The 27990-nt window shown below is 35.9% G+C and overlaps 2 protein-coding genes across 2 annotated transcripts; one reads left to right on the forward strand and one right to left on the reverse strand.

Moving 5' to 3' along the window:
* Positions 1 to 458: 458 nt before the first annotated feature.
* On the reverse strand, positions 459 to 1307 carry LOC141712171 (uncharacterized). The gene has a single exon (XM_074515008.1). It carries the CDS (start codon positions 1305 to 1307, stop codon positions 459 to 461), a length of 849 nt encoding a protein of 282 aa, XP_074371109.1.
* Positions 1308 to 23810: 22503 nt separating this feature from the next.
* Positions 23811 to 27254, forward strand: LOC141672131 (high affinity nitrate transporter 2.5-like). The gene is made up of 2 exons (XM_074478634.1): positions 23811 to 25310; positions 26716 to 27254. Exons 1-2 carry the CDS (start codon positions 24163 to 24165, stop codon positions 27077 to 27079), a joined length of 1512 nt encoding a protein of 503 aa, XP_074334735.1. The 5' UTR covers positions 23811 to 24162; the 3' UTR covers positions 27080 to 27254.
* The last annotated feature ends 736 nt before the right edge of the window (positions 27255 to 27990 follow it).

Below are 27990 nucleotides of genomic sequence, written 5' to 3' on the forward strand. Positions count from 1 at the left end.
TAAGCTTACTTCTAGCACTAATACTGCAAAATTATGCTTACATGTCCCTAATTAATCTGTTGAAGTTGATGCCCTGTTTGGTCTATGTATATGATTTTATGCCTCGTGAACAGCCCACATTGGTGCAATGACTTGCTCTGATAGCTTACCCTCAGCTGCTAATTTTTTCTTATTAACATGAGGCACAAGGTAATCATTTGAGCCTTTTACTTTTAGCACTTCATTTATGACATATTGATATGACAACCATACATTTACTAGTGTCCTTGCATCTAGTTCATAAAATGCCTGATGTACTGCATCCAACATATCATCGACATCTTTTGGCATTTTTTTGTGCATTAAAGATTGAATGCTTCTAAAAAAATCCAAGTCCAAAATATTTAAATCTGGAATGTTTGGAGGTTGTTGCACTTGAATGAATGTAAAGTCCCCTTATTGATAAACTTGTTGCCACTCTAGGTCTTCTTGACATATGTGTGTCCTTGCTGTATGTATATAGTTTTATGACCTTCACTTGTTGGCGATTTCTGCATGATTGCTGGTATTATATCATTGATTAACATGTTTCTTGTTTCCTTTTTCCCCACTGATTCAACTATCTTGGTGATAACTATCCCCTTTGCTCTGTATTTGGATGCCCTCTTGGCTGGTTCTTGGTAAGTGAATGGGAAGATGCCTATCTTCCCATCAAAGGTACACTCATTTTCTGTATTGAATCTTGGTCTAGCTACAACTGATGTGAACATAACTTTAGGTATGAATTTGCTTGACTTGGCGGCCCTGTACTTTCCTTTTTCATTTCTTTCCAGGTAAACCCTCTGTGATTTTTTGCTTAGATAAAACCACTTCTCATCAATGTGTATGAAGTTGTACATGGGATAATATTGTCTCTTTGTTGTTGGTGTGTCTCCCATTAGCAAGTTTAGAACCCATTCAACCCTTTGAAATAGATTTGCCTCTTTCAAAGCCAAATGTAAAGGGTTTGTGTGAGGTTTAATGAGTCCCCTATTTATGATTCTGTTTATTGTAGTTGAAGATGCTTTAAGTTGTACTGCCAAGTCTCTTATGCATGCTATGTCCCCCATGTTTATCTCAGTTATTGCATTATATTGCACTTGTATTCTTTTTCTCCCTGAGTTATGACCCTTTGTTGACATGTTGTATGGCTCACTTGCTGCCTTTTGCCTCCTTGCAGTGCTCCATATTGTGTTGATTGTTCTCCTTGATACATTGAACATATTTTCCACTTCTTGAACTGCACCATGCTTCAGTTTCCCCTCCGTCTGGTTGTTCACAAGCCACATCACTACTTGCATCCATGAGTCACAGCTGAACTTTGCCCTCTTTTAATGATGATGACTTTTCAGTTCTTTTGTGTCCTCTTCTGCTGGTTGATTCAAATCAAAAGGGAATGCATGACTCATTTCTGAACAAATGAGGGTAAAGCAATGATGCAGATGTTTTTTTCCAATTTATAGTTGTAAAATTTGATTGTAATCTGTGTGCATGTAATGCTGCAATCTGATTGGTTGTTAGCACTTGTAATCTCTTCACTTTATGTAAAATAATTGTATTAGTCACTTGCATTCTTGAATTAGGCGGGAATCTTTGTTTGCTGTTTCCCACTTTTTTTTTGAATTTTTTGATGTAAAATAATTTTGTTAGCCACTTGCATTCTTCAATTAACACTCAATCATTGTTTCTTAAAACCTGTGTCATTCACTATATGAGCAAGGTATTAACGTATATAGGGAGTATGTAATAAGGTATCGACCCAAAGTCCAAAGATCCTTGTATTCGTTGAATATTCACAGTTGACTAGTATTTAATCTAGTTGTGTTGTACAGTAGTATATAGTTATATATAGTACAACGAAATGGACAGAGTTCAGACGGCGTCCCTGTTAGATTCGAGGCCTAGCAACCTTTCAAACTTTGAAGTCCACTTCAATATATATATGGCGGGCATCATTCAGAAGATTTAAACGGTTTTTTTATATATAATTTCTAATAATCATGTTCAGATGAAATAGACTACTCTATTAAGCTTATCATCTTGCCAACGAAAATCTAGGAAAACTTAGTACAATATGTTGAATCTAACTCCAAAATTAAGTTACAGGTGATTTACTCACTGTGACCCGGCCTGAATACAAACTTACAATCCTACCAATTGTTAATCTTAACAACTCAGATACTTAAAAATTCCGAGCACTTGCCATTTCAATGCTTTTCACTACTAAAAATGCAAGTTCTGTGTATATATATTCTCTGTTAACCCTATTTCGACTTGGTGTATATACTTGAATTTGTTTGGTCGGGTTTGATTTGATAAAAACAAGCAGAGTGTGTGTTATATGTGGATATACCATATACGCTCGATAGAAAAATATGCCAGATATTTCTATTATATCTTGAAATCTATACTCTTCATTAATTAGCGAAATTATATTTTATTTTATGCTAAAAATATTAAACTACCAAATTCTGGTATTCAAAATTTAATTATTATTTTGATCCCTGAATAATTATTTTTAAATTAAAATATTAATTAAATCATACCTTTCCACTGAACATTAGTTCTATTATTCATCAACTTCATCTTCTTTTTAACGTCCACCGAAACACTCATATCTATATACTTCTTGATAAGTCATTCTATCGTCGGGCTCTACTTTTTTAGTGTTATGTTAGAATAGATGTGTGATGGGTTTATTCATCCTGTGGACATTTTTTGTCTTGCTGACCTTGTTGAAGTGTATGTTGGCCTTTTAGGGGTTGTTGATTTTGTCGACCATGTGATCTTGTTGACCTTGTCGACCTTGTCACCTCCAAGCTCCTTGAAACGGAAATGCCCGCGAGGGGTTATGATCCCGTAAGCACCTCCAGCATGAGAATAAGTATCCGGTAGGAGAGAGTCATAATATAAGTATGTGATCATGTGTGTATTTATAGAGAGAGAAAGTAGAGAGTAGGTAGAGCAAACTTATCAGAAATTGAATGTAGTAGAAGTGTAATGAATTTGTCCACCCTTTGCATTGAAGTGACTAGGAAGTATATATAGGCACATGCCATGTTCATAGCACATGATATCTTGTCAACGTGATGGGAGAAGGGCTACAAATCAGAATCTTGGTCGGGAGTCAGTGTCAATCTTGTGTTAGTTGTGTTTATCTCGATGTCCAGATAATGTGTTTGTATTAGCTTTGCTGCAGGTGTTAACGTCTTGTCCCTTTCCATTTTGTCTTGCATATTATGTTGTCCCTTTATATTTTATTTGTCACATATTGTGGACCTTGTTTGTTGTGTGGACTTTGTACGTTGTGTGAACCTTGTATGCAATATTTACCTTAAAGGCCTTGTTTTAGACTTGGGATTCACAATGATTTTTAAGTTAGGATTTTTACAAATCACATACTATCATTCCCACCCCCCCCACACTCTCTCATTCCTCTTTAAAGGGATGGGAGAGTTATAAGTGGTGTGGGTATGAGTTTTTTCCCGGGGGACGTATTGATCAAGGAGGACTCTGTTGATCTGATTGGTCTTCTATGAATATTTTCTGCTCCCCACTTTGGCTTGGGTAGGTTCGAGAACTTAAGTAGAGTTTTTGTCCACGAGGATGAGTTGATCCAAGAGGACCTTGCTAACCCCGAGAGGGATTTTGTTAAATTTTGTTTCCTCCCACTTAAGTTTGGACAAGGTGATCCGAGGGGACCTTGTTGACCCCGAGGGGGATTTTGTAGAAAATTTGTTTCCCCCACTTAAGTTTGGATAGGTTCATGGATTAAAGTAAGAGTTTTGTCCAAGAGGACAAAGTGATCCAAGAGGACCTTGCTGACCCCGAGATGGATTTTGTAGAAAATTTGTTGGCCCACTTAAGTTTGGATTAGTGTTATAAAAAGCACAAATCAGACCTGAGCGGTGATGTCACCTTCTAGCGCTTAAGCGTTAAAGCGGAGCTTAAGCGATTTTAAAAGCGGACCATTAATCTGATTATAAATAAATAAATAAATATGTATATATTAAAAATAAATAATATTTTTTTGAATAAATAGATAACATTCACGTATTATAATAAACCAATAAAATAAATATTCACAAAGTTATGATCAACTTAAAAAAATACAAGTAACATTTAAAAAAAATCAAATTACACATTTTTCAAAAATAATATTTATTTTTTTATAAATATTTCTAATCCTCCATTTAATTGGTCAAAAATCACTTAAGTGGTCAAAATCCGCTTAATTCCGTTTAGAGCCGCTTAAATTTTACTAAACGCTTAAATATCCGATTATGTACTAATCCAGGCGCTTTTACTTCCGATCTGTTTAAGCCCCCGCTTAAGCGTCCGCTTAATGCGCTTTTTGCAACACCGGTTTGGATATGTCCAAGTACTTAAGTGGGAGTTTTATCCAATAGGACAATGCAAGCTATTCGCCTTGTTATTCCCTAACAATACAACAAGAATTACAGAAGGGGGGTTGAATGTAATTCTGGCTACTTTTTCAAGATTTTAAAACAGTTCTTACTTGACAAAATATATATGAGTTTGATTTGCAAAGTGCCGAATGAATGATTTATATGAATCAAAACACGAAGTAATAAAAATCCAGGCTTTTAAAACTTTTTGATGGATTTGAAAGTATCCACCAGATATATATATATATCGAATGAGAACCCTGTGAAGCTTGGATAGCTCACAGCTGCTTACAAGTAGAACAACAAAACTTACAGAGAAATTCTACAAAATACAGCTTGAAAATGTTTCTCTGAAAATGTGTGTGCTTAGTTAATTGTTCTACTAGCTACACTTGGTTTATATATCACCAAGTTTACATGACAATAAGACAAGATAATAAAAAAAAATATCTAGACTAACTCCATGCTGCTTCACTACTCTATTCCAGCATCTTTGAATATCTTCATAATAGCATGGAAATGGTAATGCTTCTTTGTTCTCAAATTCCTGCTTAACAGGCTGCCACATTCCTTTTGCAAACACCCAATGCATGTGACTATATTGTCACTGTCAATAGATATTTGAATTTGATCATCCATCGGGTACATGCTTGTCATCCGTCGGGTAGCTTTGTTGATCATCCGTCGAGTAGCTTTGTTGATCATCCGTCGGGTAGCTATTTGTCACTTGACTCCATTTCACTTATACAGAATTACAAGACATCTCATATTTACAATTAATCAACCTATTCTGCATATCCACTAGTAGTCAACATGACTTATGTGCTCCTACAGAATCTACACAAAGTTGTTTGCAGAAATGTGCTACAAATCTTATTTGTTACATAAGCTACTCACCCGGTGGATGTCAAATCATCATCCGTCGGGACTATATTGAATCATCCATCGGGACTATATTTGATCATCCGTCGAGTGCTACAAAATTCACTAAGTTAAATCTACTAAGGTGTTTTTTTAATTTATCATCAAGTTCACAACATGTTCCCAACTATCTCCCCCAATTTATGTCTACTGGAATTGTAGGCATAAATTAATGAAAACTTAATGATAACAAAATATCCAAAAGATACAGAATGAAAATAGTAGATAAAATTGATAAGTGCTACAATATTTACTAAAAATTGAACAAAGCAAAGTATACAAATAATTTGCTAACAATCATTATCAAGGTGCTCCTCTAGTCTGAGCATATAAGTCTATTTCCTTGATTGTCTGGATTTCTTCCCAAACCTCATGTTGTTCTCTTCTATCTGATTTTGGAGTTGTCTGTGGAACTCAAGTTCATCAGCTTCTGAGAGATCTAGCATTTCTTGCATTTCCAATAGAGTCTCATTGCTAGAGATACTAAATTGGTCCTCCAATATGAAGAATCTTCTTACTCCCTTTTCATCCCTGAATTCCATCAGTCAATAAGGCCTCAAATACACTCTCTTTCATGTGAAGGGAATTGACAGAGTTTTTGGTAGTGCATCTTTGGCTTTATTACTCATCATCTCCTCAATCTTCTTTAGAACTAATCTCCTAACAGTCACATTGTATCCAAAGTTCTTTTTGAAAGATGAGTAGATCTTTATTAGAACAGGTTGGCTCTCTAGAAGAATCCTGTGAAGTGGCCATATTATCTCTTTTCCTCCCTTATATTTAAATACCAATCTTTCAGGAAGATATTTGTGAGCATCAATTCCTCTTACTTCTTCCAATTCATCTAAGTAGAGGTTTAAGTCAGAGAACTCCTTGATGTCACAGATGTATAACAAATCTCCCTTGTTGACTATAGATTGAGATTTGGTTAGGGTCTTGGATCTGAGAGTCATAGGCTTTACTTTCTTGCTTGCTCTGGTCTTTGTCTTCTTTGGCTTGTTGAGGATTGAAAAGTTTAGTTCAGGAATTGGTAAGCTATCCCAGTCTACTGGCTCATCCTTTGGAATTCTGGGCTCACCATGAATATTCCTTGTTGGATCTACCACCTTGAATTCTTCAAATACCATTGAGGGTTTTGATGTCTGAGTTGAAGTTGTAGACTTTTTGGGAATGTAGTCTTCCATTTTCTCATCACTGAAGTCCAATTTTCTTTTAGAGTGAACTTGTATCTGAATTTTCTTTTCTGTTGTGGTTCATCTTGTACTTTTTGATCTTGAGGTTCAGCAATTACAGATGGTTTTACAAAAATCTCAGTTGTAGTCTTTGCAGCTTGAAGTTTGGCCAAGATAGCAGCTTGCTCCTTTTTTTGTTTGAGCTTCTTAGCATCTAAGGCAGCTTGCTTCTTTTCTTGCATGATTCTTTCCTTCTCTTCCTTTTTAGATTCTATAAACTGAGGGTGTTCAACCACCACACAGATTTCTTTACCATTTCTGTAAATCTTGGCAATTCTTCTTTTAAGTGCTGAATTAGCTGGATCCTTGAAAAATGTAATTGACCTAGCCAATAGCTTCTTCTCATCTGGCCTAGGTGTTTCATACACAATATCCATAGGATTTTTATCTGAAAACTTTGGGTAGTTCCTTTTAGGCTTCATGATCAGCTTTGCTTTTGGAGATTTGATGCAAGATGTTTGACCTTTTTTCAGATAATTCAAACTCATTTCATTCACAGAGATGTGCTTGATTTGAGAGTGATGATTGAAGACTTTGTATGGTATTTGAATTGGTCCAAATTTCTGTTGAATTTCTGCATCTATTTTCCTCCATTTTTCTTTTAACTCCTTCTCAGCTGTTGCTACATCAATCTTTAGCAGTTTATCATTTGTTTCCAGTTTTGCTGCTACCAGATTTATGATGTCAATGTTGTCCATGGCTGGTGGCTTTGTGAAATCAATTGTGGGAACAATTACCTTGCTGACTTGTATGTTGAGCTGTTTCTCCCCCTCACTAGATGAGCCTTTCTCCCCCTTTTTGTTAGCATCAAGTTGGAGAGTGGAAGGGAGTTGAGCAGCCACCAACTGTTGGAGTAGAGCAGTCTGAGTTTCTTGATTGGAAAGTATCTTTGCCATTGACTTCTCCACATTAGATAATCTAGAGTCCATGGCCTCAACCTTTCTATTGAGATCAACATCCTTCCTTAGCTTCTGAGCTATCTCAGTCATGGTGGTTCCAGGAAGTCTAGCATCCAACCTTGCTATGAAATCATGTTTTACTTCAAAGACTTTCTGCTTGATTTCATCCACACTCTGACTCTGTTGGAGAGCTTGAATCTTATATAGCTGAAGTGCTTTAAGATGTGCTGTTAGTAGCCTCTTTGTGTTGGCATTTGTAGATGTCTGAATGACTGTTTGGGTGTCATGAATCATCTTGAATAGTGTTGATTGAAGATGTGAGTAGGAACTGTTAGTCCCTTAATAATGTAACAAGAATTACAAAAGGGGGGTTGGATGGAATTCTTGAAACTTTTTCTTGACTAAAAATGTTCTAACTCAAATATATATATAAGTTGTGAATTGATTAGCAGAATGCGGAATAGTTACTTGAAATGAATCAAAATACAAGTAATTAAAAACAAGAGTCTTTAAAAACTTTCTGGTGGATTTGAATGATTCCACCAGAGATATATAATATATATCGAGAGAACTCTGTGTGCAAAAAGCTCACAGCTGCTTACAAAATGATAACAACTAAGAACAAGAGAAATGCTAAGAATACATCTTACAAATGTTTCTCTCTTGGTTGCTTAGTTCCTTAGTTACTATTCTATTGCTGCTTCTTGGTTAATCTATCACCAAGATTACAAAGTAATAAGACAGGATAATAAAACAAAAACTATCAAGTCTAATACAATGCTACTTCATTACTCTATTCCAGCATCTTTGAATATCTTCATAATAGCATGGACATGGTAATGCTTCTTTGTTCTCGAAAACCCAGTTGAGTAGGCTACCACATTCCATTTGCATACACTCGACGCATGTGACTGTGTTGTCACCGTCAACAGATATTTAAATTCTTTATCCATTGAGTACATGATCATCCGTCGAGTTTATGATCATCCGTTGATGGCTTTGTTGATCATCCGTCGACTGCTATATTGATCATCTGTTGATGGCTTTGTTGATCATCCGTCGATGGCTTTGTTAATCATCCGTCGGTAGTTGTTTGACACTTGACTTCAATTCATTTATGCAGAATTACAAGACATCATCTATGTACAATAAATCAACCTATTCTGCATATCTAGTTAAAGTCAACATGACTTATATGTTACTACGGAATCTATACAAAGGTGTATGCATAAATGTGCTACAAACTTATTGTTACATAAGCTACTCACTCGATGGATAATAAGTCATCATCCGTCAGGACTAAAATGAGTTATCCATCGGGACTATAATTCTTATCCGTCGAGTGCTATATTTTCACTAAGTAAAATCTACCAAGGTGTTTTGTTCATGAAATCATCAAGTACACAACATATACATAACAAGAACATTCCTTTGTTAGCATCCAGGCAGGAACATCTGCATCTCTCCCTATGCTCATGTTTTCTTCCTCATCATCCCCACCAGCATCCCCAATTGTGTCTTCAGCCAGTTCAAAAATACTGCCAGTATTTGAAGACATAGCAGTGATTGCATCCTTTGCTCTCTATAAGGATTGAGTAGTATGCACCAGATTAAGAATCCTTTTAGCCTCCTCATTGCCCTGTACAACCAATGTTTGATAAGCTGTAACATGATGAGTAAATGTCTCAGCATCTAGGGAAATAGAATCTATGACAACTTGATATTCTTGCTGAAATAGTTTTTTCCTTTCTGCCTCATTGATATTCATTGACTCACTAGCAATGGTATCCATCCTTATCTCTCCAATACCTGCATTTCTCTCATGATCTTTCTCTTTTTACATCAAGGGCTCCCCTTGGCTTCCCACCCTCACACCCTCACCTTCACCATCTAAGGTGGGACTCCTCTCACTCACTTTTTCCAGTCCTGAAGAAATGGACTGCATTTGTTCACTCATATTCTCTCCTTTTGCCTGGGAGCAACCCAGCCTCTCACTCAGTTCACCCCCTCCCCTCAGTCCTAAGAGTGATTGCACTACCACTAGGTCTTCTGCACTTGTGATAATTGAAGAAATTTGAAATTGTGCAGAGACTCCCGATGAATGAGGAATATCCATTGGGTTAGTAGTATGGCTATCCGACGGATGACTGCTATTAGGCTTATCCGTCGGGATACAATCACTACTCGATGGATGATGAATATCCATTGGGATAGAAGAAATGAATGAGTTTGGAGTGGAGACTATTATAGACTATGTGCAGATTGATGAAAATTTAGGCACAGATGTCTCAACAGACTCAGAAAGAAAAGGCAAGTGAGCCACAAATCATCTAAAAGTTGATGCTCGCTTGCTTGGATTTTTGGCTTCTCCAAGTGAGTTAAAGATGGAGAATTTGGAAGTGATGTATTGATCATGTCAACATCCTGTGAGTGTGTGGGTGAATTTGGTGTTTCAGGTGCTTCAATTGTTAAAGATTTTGGCTGTGACTCCACATTTATTGGAGCCACATCAATCTGACTTTGAGATGGTGTAGTGACTGGGTCTTTAGCTCTAGTTTACACTGTGTGTGTTCCATTTGCATCCCCAAGGGTTTTTGATCTTTTCTTTCTAGCATAAGTTTGTGGTGAACTTGTGTCCCTAGCTCTCTTGATCTATGCTCCTGGTTGGGAGCTTGTTTCAATAGTAACATCCTTTTGGGAGGATGAAACTATAATTGAGCTTATTTCCTTATTAACAACCACAGTTTGTCGGGAAATTGTGTTGTGTCTAGGCTTGGGTACACTCATCTCACCAGCCTTATTCTTAGGGTTTCTTTGATTTTTACCCTGTCCCTCACCTTGCTCACTCACCTTCACACTCCCCTCTTTGTGTTTAGTAGATTTTGCAACTGATTTCTTTTGAAAGAAACCAGAGGGGGCTTTCTTAGTTTTGGGTTTAGAAACTGTTGTTTTGGTAGATTGGGTAGGCATCTGTTGGGTCATTGACACAGATGCCATTGCTACACTTGAAGGCAAAGAAATGTGTGAGGTTGGAAGAGTGGAGACAATGGTGCTTACCTCACTTACCTGAGGTCCCTCCATGATTGGAAAATAATGGAGAGGCACCTCTTTTTGGTGATTTGTCCTGTTGAGATTTTCAATAATCCTCCTTTCTTGAACCCAACAATTCATCTTGTTGGTTGGGTTCTCAATTTCAATGTTCTCAATGAGATGGTTAGCAAGCATCATAAAGAATCTAGCATAATAGACACTTTTACCTCTCTTATTCAGTTCTCCTAACTTATAACCGAACTCAAACAAGACCAAGTCACTGAAATTAAAGTATTTATCAGTAACTAGCATGTTAAGTATGGAAATGTTAACAGAATCAAAGTTACTAATCTTACCAGAAAATACCTTAGTTACCACATCACACAAAAAGCTCCATTCCTTTCTAAGACCTAACCTCCTAATTTCACTTAACTTAGAAGTGGAAAGTGAATAGCCCATGGAATTTAACATGTTAACTATACCTATGTTTGTGTGTGGAACAATAGCAATATTATCAGGAATTCTAAAGCATGCTTTGACAATGTCACTATTAATGCAAAACTGTTTACCTTTGAGAGTGAAAGTGATGGTCTTGTCAGTAGAGTTGTACACTGCAGTTGTCCATATCTCCTCTACAACCTCAGAGTAGATTGTGGGAGATTCCGGCATAGCATAACTGAGTTTACAGCTTTTCATAAAATCCATTATCTTGTGAAACTCTCCAGACTGTTGAATCTCCTTGTTTACTAGAGCTGTGAAGTTGTTCTTTTCGTAAATATATCCAGTTTAAGACATGATTTTGATGACTGGTGCCATTGTTAGAGACTGGGTAATTTGCAGAGAACATATTTGCTCTGGAGAAGAAAGGAAGTTAGAGCAATTGAATTGAGAATGATAAAAGAGTAGAATAAAAATGAATTCTGCTTTTATACTATCTCAGAAATAAACTGACAAAAATAATAACGAGAAATAAATTAACCAATCAAAATAGCCCAAAATAGCCGTTTAAAAATAATAAACTGTAAAAATTATATCACTCATCTGTCGTGTCATGCTTACAAACTGTAAGTATACTCGATGGATAATGTTCAGAGTTTTAACGGCTAAGATTGAGACTATTCGACGGATGAGGATAAATCAGTTATCCGTCGGGTTATAAAATAATCCAGAAAAGTAATTGATTTTGTATTAATAAATAATATTCTGACGGATGATCAAACTCGATGGATAATGAACATTTGTCGGGATGTAAATTTTGACTTAGCCAAAATTTCATCCAAAACAGAAAAATCAATTAAGTTTCTGGTTGCATTATAACTTGCAAAAATATCTAAAATGATTCAAGAATAATTAAGCATACCTAAGTCACTTACCAACCTTGAAAAGGTGGATTCATCAAGTGGCTTGGTAAAGATATCTGCAAGATGCTTTTCACTTGGAACAAAATGAAGTTCCACAGTACCATTCATCACATGTTCCCTTATGAAGTGGTACTTGATGTCTATGTGCTTTGTTCTTGAATGCTGCACTGGATTTTCAGTGATGGCAATTGCACTTGTGTTATCACAGAAAATGGGAATTCTATCCACTTGTAGACCATTATCCAACAATTGTTTTTTCATCCACAAAATCTGTGCACAGCATCTACCAGCAACAATATATTCAGCTTCAGCTGTAGAATTAGAAACTGAATTTTACATTTTAATGAACCAGGGCATAAGCTTGTTCCCTAGAAATTGACAGGTTCCTGTTGTACTTTTTCTGTCTATTTAAATCCTGCATAATCTGCATCTGACCAGTTAGAACAAAACCAGAATCTCTAAGGTACCAAATGCCAAGTTTTGGTGTTCCCTTGAGATATCTGAAAATTCTCTTAATAGCTATTAGGTGAGATTCTCTAAGATCAGCCTGAAATCTAGCGCAAAGACAAGTAGCAAACATTATATCTGGCCTACTAGCTGTTAAGTACGTAAGTGAGCCCTATAGCTTGAAATATCCACAGACTTTTCAGTAGTGTTTAATTCAATCTTGGTTGTAGTGGCCATGAGAGTTTTTGTAGATGCGCAATCCATTAGATCAAAATTCTTTAAAAGATCATGAATATATTTAGTTTGACTAATGAATATTCCATCACTAACTTGCTTAACCTGTAAACCAAGAAAGTAAGTTAGTTCTCCCATCATGCTCATTTCATACTTACTTTTCATCAATTTGGAAAACTTTTTGCAAAGTTTTTCAGCTGTAGAACCAAATATAATATCATCTACATAGATTTGAACAAGTATACTAGAGCCATTAACATTCCTAAAGAATTAAGTTTTATCAACAGTACCTCTTGTGAAGTGATTTTCCAAAAGAAACTTTGATAAAGTGTCATACCAGGCTCTAGGTGCTTGCTTCAATCCATAAAGTGCTTTCAAAAGATAGTAAACATAATCTGGAAAATTTGAATCTTCAAAACCAGGAGATTGACTGACATAGACTTCCTCCTCCAAATCTCCATTTAGAAAAGCACTTTTGACATCCATTTGATAGACCTTGAAATTGGCATGAGCTGCATAGGCTAAGAAAATTATGATGGCTTCAAGTCTTGCAACAGGAGCAAAAGTTTCATTAAAATATATTCTGTAAGTCATATGTCATAGGCCTATTTGTATATTCGAGGATTCAACTCAACTCAAATAAGAATGTAATAAGTAAATAGTGGATCTACCGTCAGAGAGATCTCACAAAGTAATATCTGTCAAAGGATTCAGAAACAAGGTTCATCTACAGACTTGAGGAGTTAATTCACTGGAAGAAGTTCAAGAAGTTGATCATGCCTCAGTGATATAAATCAAGATCGTGGATTTAATCAAGTGACAGAGATCTCGCCAGGGTATCAATTAATTACAAGGATTTAATCTGAAGAAAATCAAAGTGTCAAAGTCAAGACATGAAGAAACGTCACGGAAGTTAGTCACTCATGAACCAGACAGTACATCGAGTGTCAACGTTGAAGTGGTGGAATTGATTCATAATTCTCAGTGATTTTCAGAAGATATTCAGAAGAATGGATGCTGCTCAGGGTTAGTATTAATTCTCTATTAATTAATTAAGTCATATAATTTAATTAAGAAAATAAATTATATCTGCAAAGATTAATTTATTGATTAATTAAATTAATTGATTAATTAATTCAGAATTAATTTTAGGAATTTTCAGAAGTTTAATTGGATTAAATTCAATCTTAAATCAGCAAGACAATTGAAAATGAACTAGCATGACAATCTGGATTGTCATACCGATTGTCATGCCAGTTCAAAAGATTGTCCTACCGATAGTCATGCTGGTTCAAACGATTGTCTTGCTAGCTCAAAAAGATAGTCTCACCGATTGTCATACAAGCTTAAAGGATTGTCATTCCAATTCAATTAATTCGGCTGTTGATAAATAGAAGCAGAAGTCATTCAACTCAATGATCTCAATCATACAGAACACATTCAAGAACAAAGAAAAGAAAGCAGCCGCCTTGAAACATTTTATTTTCTTCTCTGCTTACATCAAGATCAAAATTCTAGTTTGTTAATGTTAAATCCAAACCACTAGAATTATTTATCTTGTTCTTGTGTAACAATCTAGCGGATCAAAATCCCTAGAACTTAATCTCAAATCGCGTTTAGCATTTGATTCTAATTATTGCAAAAATAGAAAAAGTTCATGTCGAATTTATTCTAGATTTGTGATAATTGATTTGAGATTAATACCTTGTAATCGATACAGTTGTTGTAACACCTTTCAAGTTTAATAATATTTTTATTTAACTTGAATTTTGTTTCACATTTTTTATTCCGCATTTAATTCGATTATTCGGTACTGTTTGTATTCAACCCCCCTTCTACAAACACATTGGGACCTAACAATTGGTATCAGAGCCTTCTGATTAACGAACAAATCAAGATCCTAGACTTTTGTGATTTTTCAACTCCTTGAATTTTTATTTATTCAAAAATTCATAATGACTTCACATAAAGTTGGAACCGTTAATATTCCACAATTTGATAAAGAGAATTATATCATGTGGAAGAAGAAGATGCTATTATTTTTACAAGTTGCAAATCCCAAATATTCAAACTTGTTAAAGAAGGGTATAAAAACTCCGATGGTTATTGAACCGGAGGTAATAATAGATGGTGTGATGACTACTAAAGCTAGAACCTATCCAAAAGAGCCCGAAGATTTTACTCCTGCTGAGAAGGAAGAAGCCTCCTTGGATGCCAGCCTTCAATTAATATTAATTGATTCCCTTGATCCCTTGATGAACAGACATGTGATGAACTGTAAAAATTCTAAACACATGTGGGAAACTATTGAGGTAATTAATGAAGGCACAGAGGAAGTTAGGGAGAACAAGTTGGAAATCCTAACCTCTGAATATGAACATTTCAAATCAAATCCAGGAGAAGGAATTACTGAAGTGTTTGAGAGGTACAATGCGTTGATCAACAACCTGAACATCAATGGAAAGTATTATTCAATCAGGGAGGTCAACAAAAAGTTCCTTTTAACACTGCCAGCTCATCTTGAACATAGAATCACTGCCATTAGAGAAGCTAGAGATCTGAGTGAGATTTCTTTGGACAGGCTCTATGGAGTGTTAAAAACCTATGAGTTGGAGCAGATTCAACAGAAGGAAGTCTATGGGAAGGATAGAATGGTCAGCACATCTACTGCACTTGTAGCTGAAGGTCAACAACAATAACAATCTCAACAATTAGAAAGAATGGTACAGTTTTCCAAGGGTGAGGAAAATGAGTTAGTAGCAGAATATGATCCTCCTACTACAAATCAATCTGGTGATGATTTTTATTCCTTGGAAGAGCTGGAGCAATTGGAAGACGAATCAATGGCCCAAATTGTCAAGAGATTCTCTAATGTCAGATTCAGGAGGAATCCCAAGCTTAAGTACAAGTCCAACTACAACAAATTCCAGAAAGGTGGATCTTCATCCTCTAACACCAGCAGTGGTGGATACAAAACAGGGATGGTTGATCGGGGCACCATTAGATGCTATAACTGCAATGAGTTGGGACACTTTGCCACAGAATGCAGGAAGCCAAAGCAAGTAAGGAAGAACTCTTATGATTCCAATCAGAAGAGTAACTCTGAAAGGGCTTATCTGGCAAAGGGAAGAAGCTGGGATGATACTGATAGTGAAGATGAAGAAGAAGGGAATCTTGCTCTTATGGCTATTGAGGGAAAAGCTTCATCATCAAGAAAAGAGGTAAAATATACTGATGCTGAATTAGTATATCATCTAGGAGGCAACTTAGATAATGCACATCGTGATAATGAACTGTTAAGTTTACAGATCAAAGACCTTGAGAAAGAGGTCAATGAATTAAGACTTGTGCATATTAATCAAGACAAGTTAAAAGAACAAGTATCTTTTCTAGAGAATAGAGTTGACTGTTATAGAAAACTCGAAACTATTCTCAAAGACAAGATCACCGGTCTTGAGACTAAGGTTAGAGCCTACTTCAATTCTTGTTCGAAGGCTAAAGAGTGCTACAATAAGCAAGCTGTTAATCAAACATCTGGAATAGGTTATGATTACAATGCTGCTATTGGAGAATTAGGCATAAACTCCCCTCCTCATGTCTGTGCTAAAGGGAGGGAAGTACCACATGTGCTTAAGGGTGTTGATGAACCCCTCTATAAAGCATCAATTGCTGAACCATTTGATGCGACCTCTTCTGTTATTCAAGAAGAAATACATGCTGAGGATCATGCTTATGAGAAGATTGTTTCCAAGTCAAGTGAGTCGAAAGTTCCAGTCAAAGTTGTGAAAGCAACTGAGACTAACTCAGACACACATGAGTTGGATAACAATAATGCCATGTCTACCATGCATAAATTACCTGCTGTTAATCACTCTCATAAAGCATGTGGTGTTGCTAATTGTATGTCTTGTGCTTTTAATATGATGTATGCTTATTTTAATGGTAAGCATGTGTCTAATGATAAGACTACTCCTCGTCAGCATGTGAATTACAAGAAGTATGATAGGTCTAAGACTGCTAGTCCTTCGAAGGCTAGAAAGGAGACATTTGTGCCTAAGCTTAAACAGAAATTTGTTAAGGCTGTTTACAAGGTCAAATGTTCAGTCATTGAGAAAGTTGAGACAATTAAAATTAAAAATGTTGTTTTGTCTGACAAAGGACAGTTCTACAAGTATGCCGGGCCCAACCAAGTTTGGGTTCCGAAGAAGGTCTAATCCATTTGAAGTGCAGGGCAGTATACAGGTGTAACCGGTAGTGTGGATTCTTGACAAGTGGATCATCGAGACTTATGACCGGAGATAGAGCCCTGCTATCAAATGTGGATTGAGAAAGCTGGCCCCTTGATTACCTTTGGAGATAACAGCAAAGGTTTATCTGAGGGATATGGCTGTTTGCAAGCTGGGAATGTTATCATTGTAATTTTGTATATTGTGCTAGGTTATTATCAGGAAGCAGTATCCAACATATAGCACCAGTGACGAGACTTGGGAATACTACGACATATCAAGCACCTGCTGCACATTACACTTGGAATTGGACTCTAGTAAGATGTGTACAAGTGTACTCCTGGTTGGTAAGTCAAAAGAGGAAGTCAATGCACCACAGTTCATGGACTTTGCAGCTGCAGATCTATTGGACTATGCAATTTCTTCTTCACAATCTCACTTCAGGTTGGTATGAACTAGTATACTGCTCAAGCAATCGTCAAGGACATGGTATGGCACTCTAACAGAAGTTATAATTTTATATGAATAAGTAGAGTCGTCATATTAATAACTATCTTATCACTAAGCACAATCATATTGCTTTATATGTGCAGTGGTATATTGATTATGCAACATAACAATTAGTATCTAAAGTACTTGACAAGTATCGGTCAATGATATGTTGTTAACATTATGTTGCAGATATTTGTAAGCTTTTGACATGAATGAGAATTACTTAGACTTTACCCTAAGTGATCAATGTTTTATCAAAAACTCATTCATTTTGAAAAACAAAAATTAAACTTCTTTCTACATTAGTGATTTCTTATTTCATGTAAAATCTTTTGAAATCACTATTGTAAATCATTTTCTCTCTATTACCATATATTCTGTGTTACAGGTTCAGTCTCCAATGACTTTCTTTCATTAACAGTCATGAGGTTGAAAACCCACAACGTCTATCCCAGACTGTAAAGACAAACACAAAAACAGAACCAACCAACACTCTCTTACCACTAAATGTAGTATGAATGAGCGTGAGGGAGATAGTGCCTAGTGCACCACATAAGGAAGGTTCTGTAGTCAACCCAGTAGCTCTGTCTCCTACATAGATGAGTAGTATTTAAACCGAGACAACTGCTAGCCCCCATACATCTTCTCAAAAAGATGTAATGGCTGAAAAGGCACAAAAACAGTTACTAGATTCATTCTCTCAACAGGGTGCGTCTATTGAATTTTGCCTGTCGGCCAAGGTATCCGATGTAGTGTCACCACTTCAAATATAATCAATTCTTGATGCACAAGGAGAGGTTACACACACAAAGGATGAGTTGACGGAAACAAGAGTTTCGACCATTTTAAGGTCAGATTCGATTGTTCAAGGTTCGTTAGTGGACCAATTGCCTTTACAGGTGTTAGGAGAGGATACTGATCCAAAAGCCATAGGTCAGTGGTCAGTGTCTACCTCCCCAGGCTTAAATCCCCTGGATGCATCTGCGGATAGTGGATCTGACATAGGCGCAGATCGGCAACTTGTTGACAATGATTCAGATATTACCTGATAAGTCACAAGGAAATATTTTCACAGACATTAGAAGGGAACTTTGATCTTTATGCTAAATTCATTGGATCATTGTTTACCTTCCCAGAATTCAAATCTGGAACCCTAAAAGGGAAACTAGCAACTTGTAGATTATGACTCAGATTTATCTGACGAGTTTAACAAGGATGGGGATTTGTGAACTCCTATTGCACCACATGTGACCTCCTTAAGGATGGCTAAGGTGATTTTCCTTGCAGGTATAGCTGATTTTTGGAGCTATGAGAGGAGTGATACACTTGTGAGAATGAGTGTAAACACGAGTGGAGAGAAGAGTGAAACACATGTGAGGTACACTAAACAGAATCACACACTCACAGTGAGGAAGAAAGAGAAACTACTTGTTATTTCTTTTCCAACCAAGTGGAATATGAGAACTCCTTCAGACGATGGCATACATTCCTTCACTAAGGGGGAGATAAAAGCTTAAGTAATAGTTTGGAGGATTCCTCAACTAAGGGGGAGAAATTGCAGGGAGTAAGAAAAAGGTAAAGAACATGTACACTACACCACACCATTGTTGTTTGTAACTGCGGATCCTATTGTACGGGAGAGGTGGTAAACATAAGGTGATTTTCTAGTAAGGGAAGAAGCTGTTAGGGGAGTACCATTGGTTTTTATCTGCGGATCCTATTGTACGGGAGAGGTGGTAAACGAAGGTGATCTTCTTTAATCAGTTGATTCTCATAGGGGAGAAGCAAGAGATATATGGGCTTCTCAACAGGAAATGTGGTTGTACAAATGAAGATGGAACTACTTGAAGATATGTTCAGTCTAGAGGAACATCTACTTGAAATCTGGAAAATGTTAAATCTAGTCCAGAACTTTTCTACTATTTACTCTGCATTTCTGTTTATATCTTTTTCTTATTTGTTAGTTGAGTTATCCTCTAGGTATTTGTGTGTTATTGTCTAACAAACAAATAGGGGGAGATTGTAAGTCATATGTCATAGGCCTATTTGTATATTCGAGGATTCAACTCAACTCAAAAAAGAATGTAATAAGTAAATAGTGGATCTACCGTCAGAGAGATCTCGCAAAGTAATATCTGTCAAAGGATTCAGAAACAAGGTTCATCTACAGACTTGAGGAGTTAATTCACTGGAAGAAGTTCAAGAAGTTGATCATGCCTCAGTGATATAAATCAAGATCTTGGGAAAGAAGATGTAGGTGCATTTTCACCGTCCAGTGGTGATAATTATCTTTGTCCAAAAAAGGAATCTTAATTCCAACATCCTTCTTGTTCATCTTGTTGTTTGTTGTGATCTTTACACTCTTTGTACTTCAAGAGCTTGCTCTGATACCAATTGTTATTCCCTAACAATACAACAAGAATTACAGAAGGGGGAGGGGTTAAATGTAATTCTGGCTTCTTTTCAAGATTTTTGAAACAGTTCTTACTTGATAATATATATAAGTGTTTGATTTGTAGAGTGCGGAATAAATACTTTATATGAATCAAAACACAAAGTAATAAAAACACAAGTTTTTAAAACTTTCTGGTGGATTTGAAAGTATCCACCAGATATATATATATAGGGGGCTACTCCAATAGAAACCAATTTAGAATAGAAACTAGAAACCAAATATTTTTTTAAGAAAACTAATTCGAAATATAACACATATGGTATGCAAATCGATCATTGAGAGATGTAGAAAAATATAGTGAAATCGGATTTTAAAAAAAACTTACGGTTTGACGGGAAAAATTAAATTAAAAACAGAGGGGAAAAAGCTGAAATTGGGTGTGAGAGGGTGCAGAGTAGTTGGGTGGGGTGATTTAGGGGGACCAGTAGATTAGGTAGATCTAATGGCTTAGATTGGTTCCTAGTTTCTATTTTAATTTTAGTTTGTATTTGATCATTCCCCTATATATATATATTGAATGAAAACTTACAGCTGCTTGGATAGCTCACAGCTGCTTACAAGTAGAACAACTAAACTTACAGAGAAATTCTACAAAATACAGCTTGAAAATGTTTCTCTGAAAATGTGTTCTTAGTTAATTGTTCTACTAGCTACACTTGGTTTATATATCACCAAGTTTACATGATAATAAGACAAGATAATAAAACAAAATATATCTAGTCTAACTCCATGCTGCTTCACTACTCTATTCCAGCATCTTTGAATATCTTCATAATAGCATGGAAATGATAATGCTTATTTGTTCTCAAATTCCTGCTTAACAGGCTGCCACATTCCTTTTGCAAACACTCAACGCATGTGACTATGTTGTGACTGTCAATAGATATTTGAATTTGATCATCCATCAGGCACATGCTTGTCATCCGTCGGGTAGCTTTGTTGATCATCCATCGAGTAGCTTTGTTGATCATCCATCGAGTAGCTTTGTTGATGATCATCCGTCGGGTAGCTATTTGTCACTTGACTCCATTTCACTTATACAGAATTACAAGACATCTCATATTTATAATTAATCAACCTATTCTGCATATCCACTAATAGTCAACATGACTTATATGCTCCTACAAAATACACAAAGTTGTTTGCAGAAATGTGCTACAAATCTTATTTGTTACATAAGCTACTCACCCGGTGGATGTCAAATCATCATCCGTCGGGACTATATTGAATCATCCGTCGGGACTATATTTGATCATCCATCGAGTGCTACAAAATTCACTAAGTTAACTCTACTAAGGTATTTTGTTTAATTTATCATCAAGTTCACAACATATTTCTAACACGCTTATTCGGTAATATTATATCAATCTAATATAATGCCATTGCATAGGGTTTGGCTAAGTCTTTGGGATCTTTGTGGATCAGATTAAGAACATAGTCTTTGTATTCATAAGAGTCTATACCACGTCTAAATACACTAATAGCTTCGCTTTGGTCTACAGAAATGACACGATTTACTCATTCTTTGAAGCAGGGGATGTAATTGGATTTCTCCTTTTTCTGAAAAATTCCTTCAATGGAGATAATATGGATGTCATGTACACGATTCGTGCGGACACTACAGAGAAAGCAACTTTGAATTTCATCCAAGTACCAATGCTCCGTGGAGTTTGTAAGGAGAATAATATTTGAGCATAGCCTTCAAGGGTGGAGGCGAATAACTGACACTCAGTTAGGACATTATAATCATAAAGCGACATCCGTTAATCAAAAAATTGGGTATGATCGCCCGAGTTCTTATCCCCGTTGTAGAATCTCATAAAAATTGGGTATAATTTATGTAAACAATATACTCTCGGCTTACATTTGGTTTGGTCACGGAATTTAAAAAAAATGATAAAGTATGGAGAAAAGTTAAAAAAGTGAGTAAAATAGTGGAAGATCCATTAATATTATATGTATAAAGTGTGTATAGTAGAGAGAAGTGATGTAGTTATTTTAAAAATTATAAAAACTTTACTATTTTTGGAAAATTTTGAAATGCAAACAATTGAAAGGATGGACGTCTTAAAAACGAAAGTTTAAACAAATGACAGAGAAGATAGGATCATTAGTCGCAAAAAGGAAAGCGTAAATAAATGAGAGAGACAGATAGAGTATTTATTAGAATAAGATATACATAACCTGTCAAAAAAAAGAATAAGATATACATACCGACCCTGTCAGTGACAGGTCCGGAATATGTCTTCTCGTGACAGCTTGGTAAGAGAAGTCCAACAATATCCTAGTAAATGCCTTATAAATAAAATAAAATATTATTTTCTAGTGATTTAATATTACAAATTTGTTGTAAATCAACTCCAATAATATGCCTTATATTTGTGCCTTATTACTAAAGTAATAATATATTTGAATTATAACGAGGGAAAGAGAATGATGAGAGGAGAGAGATATGTAAAAAGGGAGAGAAATAATTTTTTAATTGAAATAAATGAGATAGGGTATAATTAGTGGTGTCTTAAAAATGAGGCAAATGATAAATGTCATGTTTTAAGACACCACTAGTACATTGTTGTAGCACTCTTTTGTCCAAAGTGCCTCAAATTTTAATGTAGGACAAAGTTTTAGAGCACTCTTGGATTTGCTGGCCGGGTGTCTAAATTCAATTTTTTATTAGTTTTACGAGATTTTTTAATTTTTTTAATATATAAATGTTAATAGTTAATATTTTAATTATTTAATTTCCAACTTATAATTGTATCATCACAAATAAAATAAAATCTGACTAAAATATAAAAATAAAATTACTAGCTTTTTATAGACAACCTTTCTAACTGAGACCCCTTTATAAAATATACATAATTATATATTTAAAAAAATGGCTAATTTTTGTTTACTTGTATCTGTGGGCTTAGATGAATCCCCCTTTGTGGGGTGTCATAATCTGCATGTCAAGTAAATAATCTAAAAAATGAAAGATATTTCCGAAGTCAAGAACATGCGCCTAGTATAGACGCTGGGCACACAATCTCCAAAGTCAAATAATTGAACTGAGGTTCTGGTACATCACTAAATCTTTTTCTTATTTTCAAACTTTCAGCCACTATCTATTCAAATCTAGAAAGTATTACTCTGAATCTGTTTGCACGGAGGAACAAAATGAAATGAAAAATTGTATGCATATTAAAAAAAATGATATGTGCATCCTTTGATTTATGAAAACATGAACATTCAATAAACCTGAAGGTATTGTATAAATTATACCCCCTCCCTTTGGGCTGGATAAGAAAATATTAAGAAATATAAAGAAAATTGAAGAAAAAGTGGGCAAGTTGGTAGTTATCTTAGAAAATGTTAAGATTTGGGCGTGATTTCACAAAAATGAAAGTCTTAACCATTTACGGGGATGGACAGAATATATTGGATGTATCCGATATATTTTGGAGTATATAGTATTAAGATTTTAGTTTGGTTTCGATTTTAATAAAAAATGTGTGCTTATAAATATAGAAAGAATGTATCCGATTCTAAAAAAATGAAGTTAAGAAGAAAAGAATGTTATAAAATAGAACACGCCACATCATATTTTAGAACAACTATAATAATGTGTGTCAAGAACCAATGTCTCAACGTAATTTAACATTCATGTTAGCATTTTATTTAAGTTGTTGAGGATGTTATTGAATGTCAAGCTAAATGGGATGGCTGGCATCTCATATAGTATAGTAGAGTGCTAATTCATCTGTGATGCCACCAACGTTGTCATTTTCTAATGTATTTATATCGTGTATCCTTTTACTTAGTGAAATTGGTATTTTGGTGTCTCGATCATTAAATTATTTTTTAAAAATGGTGCTAAATTTGATATGAAAGAAATAATATAAAAAATAATATATTTGATTATGTAAAAATTGACAACTAACTACTGAAGATGTTATTGTCTCGGAAGAAATACAAAGTATGATGAATGAATTATTGATGAGATTGAACTCGAGTTTACATGAATACTACGCAAGACAAAAAACTTGAAAGTTGTCCAAATTTATATCCTCCGGACAGAACCAAATTGTCATAAATGTAGAGCCCAAGAGGCAAGGAATCAACTCTAGACCAATTCTTAAAATTCAAACCACATGTTATTTCCATCATGTGGAGCTACAAGCAAACACAAGACTTGGCAGCTATTTGAATCTTTTTCACATTTCAATATGTTCTTTTCTCTGTTACAAAAGCCAACAATCAGCTCACGATCCTCCAATTCACAGTTTACATAGTAATACTACTACTAGTAATTAGTCTGCTTTCCCCTGTAAACCTTTAGAATTTCTGTATATATTCAGCACAGACAGTTTTCGATGTTTGTGTCATTCAAGCGTTTAAAAATTCTTAACCCTGGCTGAGAATTCGAGTTGAGCTAACAAAATTTCATCAACTTGAGATGGAGAAAGCTCAGTTAGAAGTCGAAAGAGAAAACAAGGGACCGTTTTCTATTCCTGTGGATTCGGAGCATAAGGCGACTAAGCTGAGAATATTCTCCGTTGCAGCTCCTCACATGAGAGCATTCCATCTATCTTATATTTCCTTCTTTGCTTGTTTTGTATCAACCTTTGCTGCTCCACCACTTATACCTGTTATTCGCGATAACCTTAACTTGACATCAACAGACATCGGGAATGCAGGGATTGCAGCTGTATCCGGAGCAGTTTTTGCAAGAATTATGATGGGAACTTTATGCGACTTGTTTGGACCCCGTGTTGCTTCAGCAACACTTATGCTCCTTACAACACCAGCAGTTTACTGCAGTGCAATGGCTAACTCCCCGGCCTCGTTCATAGTTGTACGCTTTCTCATTGGCTTTTCGATTGCCACTTTTGTGTCAACTCAATACTGGATGAGCTCAATGTTTTCTGCTCCCGTCGTTGGCACTGCTAATGGCTTAACTGGAGGCTGGGGAAACCTTGGTGGTGGGGCAACTCAGATCATAATGCCATATGTGTTTACAATTATTCACCAGATTGGTGCAACTAAATTCACAGCATGGAGAATTGCTTTCTTCATTCCAGCCTTGTTCCAAACCTTGTCCGCCTATTCGGTCTTTTTCTTAGGACAAGACTTGCCTGACGGCAACTTCTCACGACTTGAGAAATCCGGGGATAAGCACAAAGATAAATTCTCAAAAGTGCTCTACCAGGCAATCACAAATTACAGAGGATGGATCTTAGCACTAACTTACGGGTATTGTTTCGGGGTTGAGCTGACAGTGGACAATATAATTGCACAGTATTTTTATGATAGATTCCAGGTTAACCTTCACACTGCAGGAATCATTGCAGCAAGTTTTGGGTTAGCAAACATATTTTCAAGGCCATTAGGAGGTTACATCTCAGATGTCATGGCAGCAAGGTTCGGGATGAGAGGTCGACTATGGACCCTGTTTGTTTTTCAAATTCTTGGAGGCCTCTTTTGTGTTCTCTTGGGAAGATTGGGATCTTTAAGTGCCTCCATAACTGTGATGCTTGTATTCTCTGTATTTGTTCAAGCTTCATGCGGTCTAACATATGGAGTAGTTCCTTTCGTTTCAAGAAGGTATCTTCTTCCAGAAGCACACGTAAATTTATATATTCTATCTTATTTGTGAACTTAAAACAAGGCTACTTAACCTCAGCCCTTTCTTACCCCATCCTCTATAGGAACCACATGAGTGCAGTCACTAACTCTCCGCGACTCGAACCTGATAAAAATATATTGAACACTTTTCCCATCGCATTGTCTGATCCTCTGCTTGTTAAATTTGCAGTATTGACTTAATCTCCTTTTAGACTTGTTAAAGTTGCTCAATTTCTATTATTGCCTTTCCTAATTTCTGATGAGTGTTGTTAGTTATAGATGACCAGGTACGAGTGCATTAGTTAGAGTGTAGTTATTAGTTCTTACTATTTTCTACTAGAGTGTTGTTGGACAAAGATAACTACGTATACGTATTATATGAGTGCATTGCCGCCGAAAATACAGTTACTAACTAGTTTTTACTATTTTTTTGGTGTTGTTGGGCAAAAGTGACTAAACATTACTATTTTCTACTAGAATGTGTTATTGGACAAATGTATCTAGGCATTATATGATCGCATCAGGTGAGCGTAGTTACTAGTTCTTACTATTTTCTAGCAGAGTGTTGTGGAGAAAAGGCGACTAGGCATTATATGATCGCATTAGATGAGCGTGAGTACTAGTTCTTATTATTTTCTACCAGAGCGGGGTGGGGAAAAGATGACCAGGCATTATATGAGCGCATTACCGCCAAATATACAATTACTTACTAGTTCTTATCCGTTATCCGGCTGTTCGCCTAAAATACTGTTGTTATTGGCCAAAAAACTGCCGCCAAAAATACAATTACTTACTAGTTCTTATATATTCCGGTTGTTCGCCGGAAAAATATTATCATAATTACTAGTTCTTACTATTTTCTACAAGAGTGTTATTGGAAAAACTGACTTGAAATTATGTTAGCGCAAAGGTGACTAGGTATTATACAAGCGCATTGCCGCCAAATATACAGTTTCTTACTAGTTCTTATTATTTTCTACTAGAGTGTCGTTGGGCAAAAGTGACTAAGCATTATATGAGCGATGAGCGTAGTTATTAGTTCTTATTATAGTTGACCAAACATGACTAGGCATTATATGAACGTATTAGGTGAGCATAGTTACTAGTTCTTATTATTTGGAAAAAGGTGACTAGGCATTATACAACCGCAATTAGGTAAGCGTTCTTACTATTTTTTACTAGAGTATTTTGGGAAAGATGACTAGGCATTATATGAGCGCACTGATGCCGAAAATACAATTACTTACGCATTGTCTCCGAAGATACAATTACTTACTGGTTCTTATCCATTATCCGGTTGTTCACCTAAAAAATAATTATTGTTCGCCGAAAATATAATTATAGTTACTAATTCGTACAATATCCTTATATGGCTGTTCAACAGGTCACTTGGCATGATATCAGGGTTGATCGGAGGAGGGGGAAGTGCAGGTGCAGTTTTGACACAAGTAATCTTCTTCAGAGGATCAAGATTCAAAACTGAGACAGGTATAACTCTCATGGGCATCATGATTATATGCTGCACTCTTCCAATACTGCTTCTATATTTTCCACAATGGGGAGGTTTGTTTTGGGGTCCGTCATCTAAAGGTATTACGGAAGAGAACTACTACATGTCTGAATGGACCGAAGAGGAACAAGAGAAAGGTTATCACAGAGCAAGCTTAAAATTTGCAGAGAATAGCAAAGGTGAAAGAGGTAAGAGGGTGAGTTCTGCTTCGGCGCCTTCAAAGGGAACTGCAGAATGAATCCTACACGCGTAATTCTCAGACTACACTTAAAAATTACGTACAGTGTAATATATTAGCACTCCATAAATCTTTGTCCGCTTAAATGTTTTCTAACAAGGTATTATGGTTGGGAAAACTTAGAAGATTGAAGAACGTCATGTCTATTCTATTTTTAAGCCATTACGTTGCCCCATGACTACTCGCATCCGCTGTAATCACTCTCTATTCACTTAACTGCTTGCTTCTTGTTCTGTCACAGTATGTCTTATTGTATGAGATAAACAGAAACAGCCTGGACAGCTCGATAAGCATAACATCATAATTGCGTAGCAAAATCATGATGACAATAAATTTGAATAAACGAAGAATAATCCAAAAACTAGAAGCTATAAATAGCGATTATCTAAATATAGCCCTGTCTATTGTTCTCTGTATGACGTGTGCACACTCGCTCTGCTCTGTGTTCCGGAAACATCTTGTTACATGTTATGTAACACCGAGTCAGCGACAATGGTTGTCCCTATAGTTCAATAAGCATACGCCATACGGCCGTATAGCTAGGGGCCATGGGTGAAGTAGAAAATGTAAAGGCATTTCAATGTTTTTCCCCTATTAAATGTTTGAAAAATTTAGATAGAAGCAAGAAGAACATGATCTTTGTTCCATACATCTGCATGTGTTTTCTTCATGGTACTACTTATATCTTGATATGTCATGGTTTGTCTGATTGTATGAGGCAACCAAAACATCCCTACAGTTTGTTAAGCATTAAAGGCAACCAAAACATCCCTACAGTTTGTTAAGCATTAAAAATGTAAATGGAGAGAGAATCTACTGCAACAAGAAACTCGATTAAAGGGGAAAAAAGGAATTAACCTAAGTTTACAAGATCATACAAACAAATCAAAGTCAACAGTACCTTGTTCGGT

The sequence above is a fragment of the Apium graveolens genome, chromosome 1, assembly GCF_009905375.1.
Source record: "Apium graveolens cultivar Ventura chromosome 1, ASM990537v1, whole genome shotgun sequence".
Taxonomy (NCBI): Eukaryota; Viridiplantae; Streptophyta; class Magnoliopsida; order Apiales; family Apiaceae; genus Apium; species Apium graveolens.

Bases quoted from the DNA above. Each gene is read 5' to 3' on its own strand.
- LOC141712171 (XM_074515008.1), bottom strand. From the start codon at position 1,307: ATGTGGCTTGTGAACAACCAGACGGAGGGGAAACTGAAGCATGGTGCA.
- LOC141672131 (XM_074478634.1), top strand. From the start codon at position 24,163: ATGGAGAAAGCTCAGTTAGAAGTCGAAAGAGAAAACAAGGGACCGTTT. The intron at 25,311-26,715 runs GTATCTTCTTCC...GCTGTTCAACAG, and splicing joins GTTCCTTTCGTTTCAAGAAG to GTCACTTGGCATGATATCAG.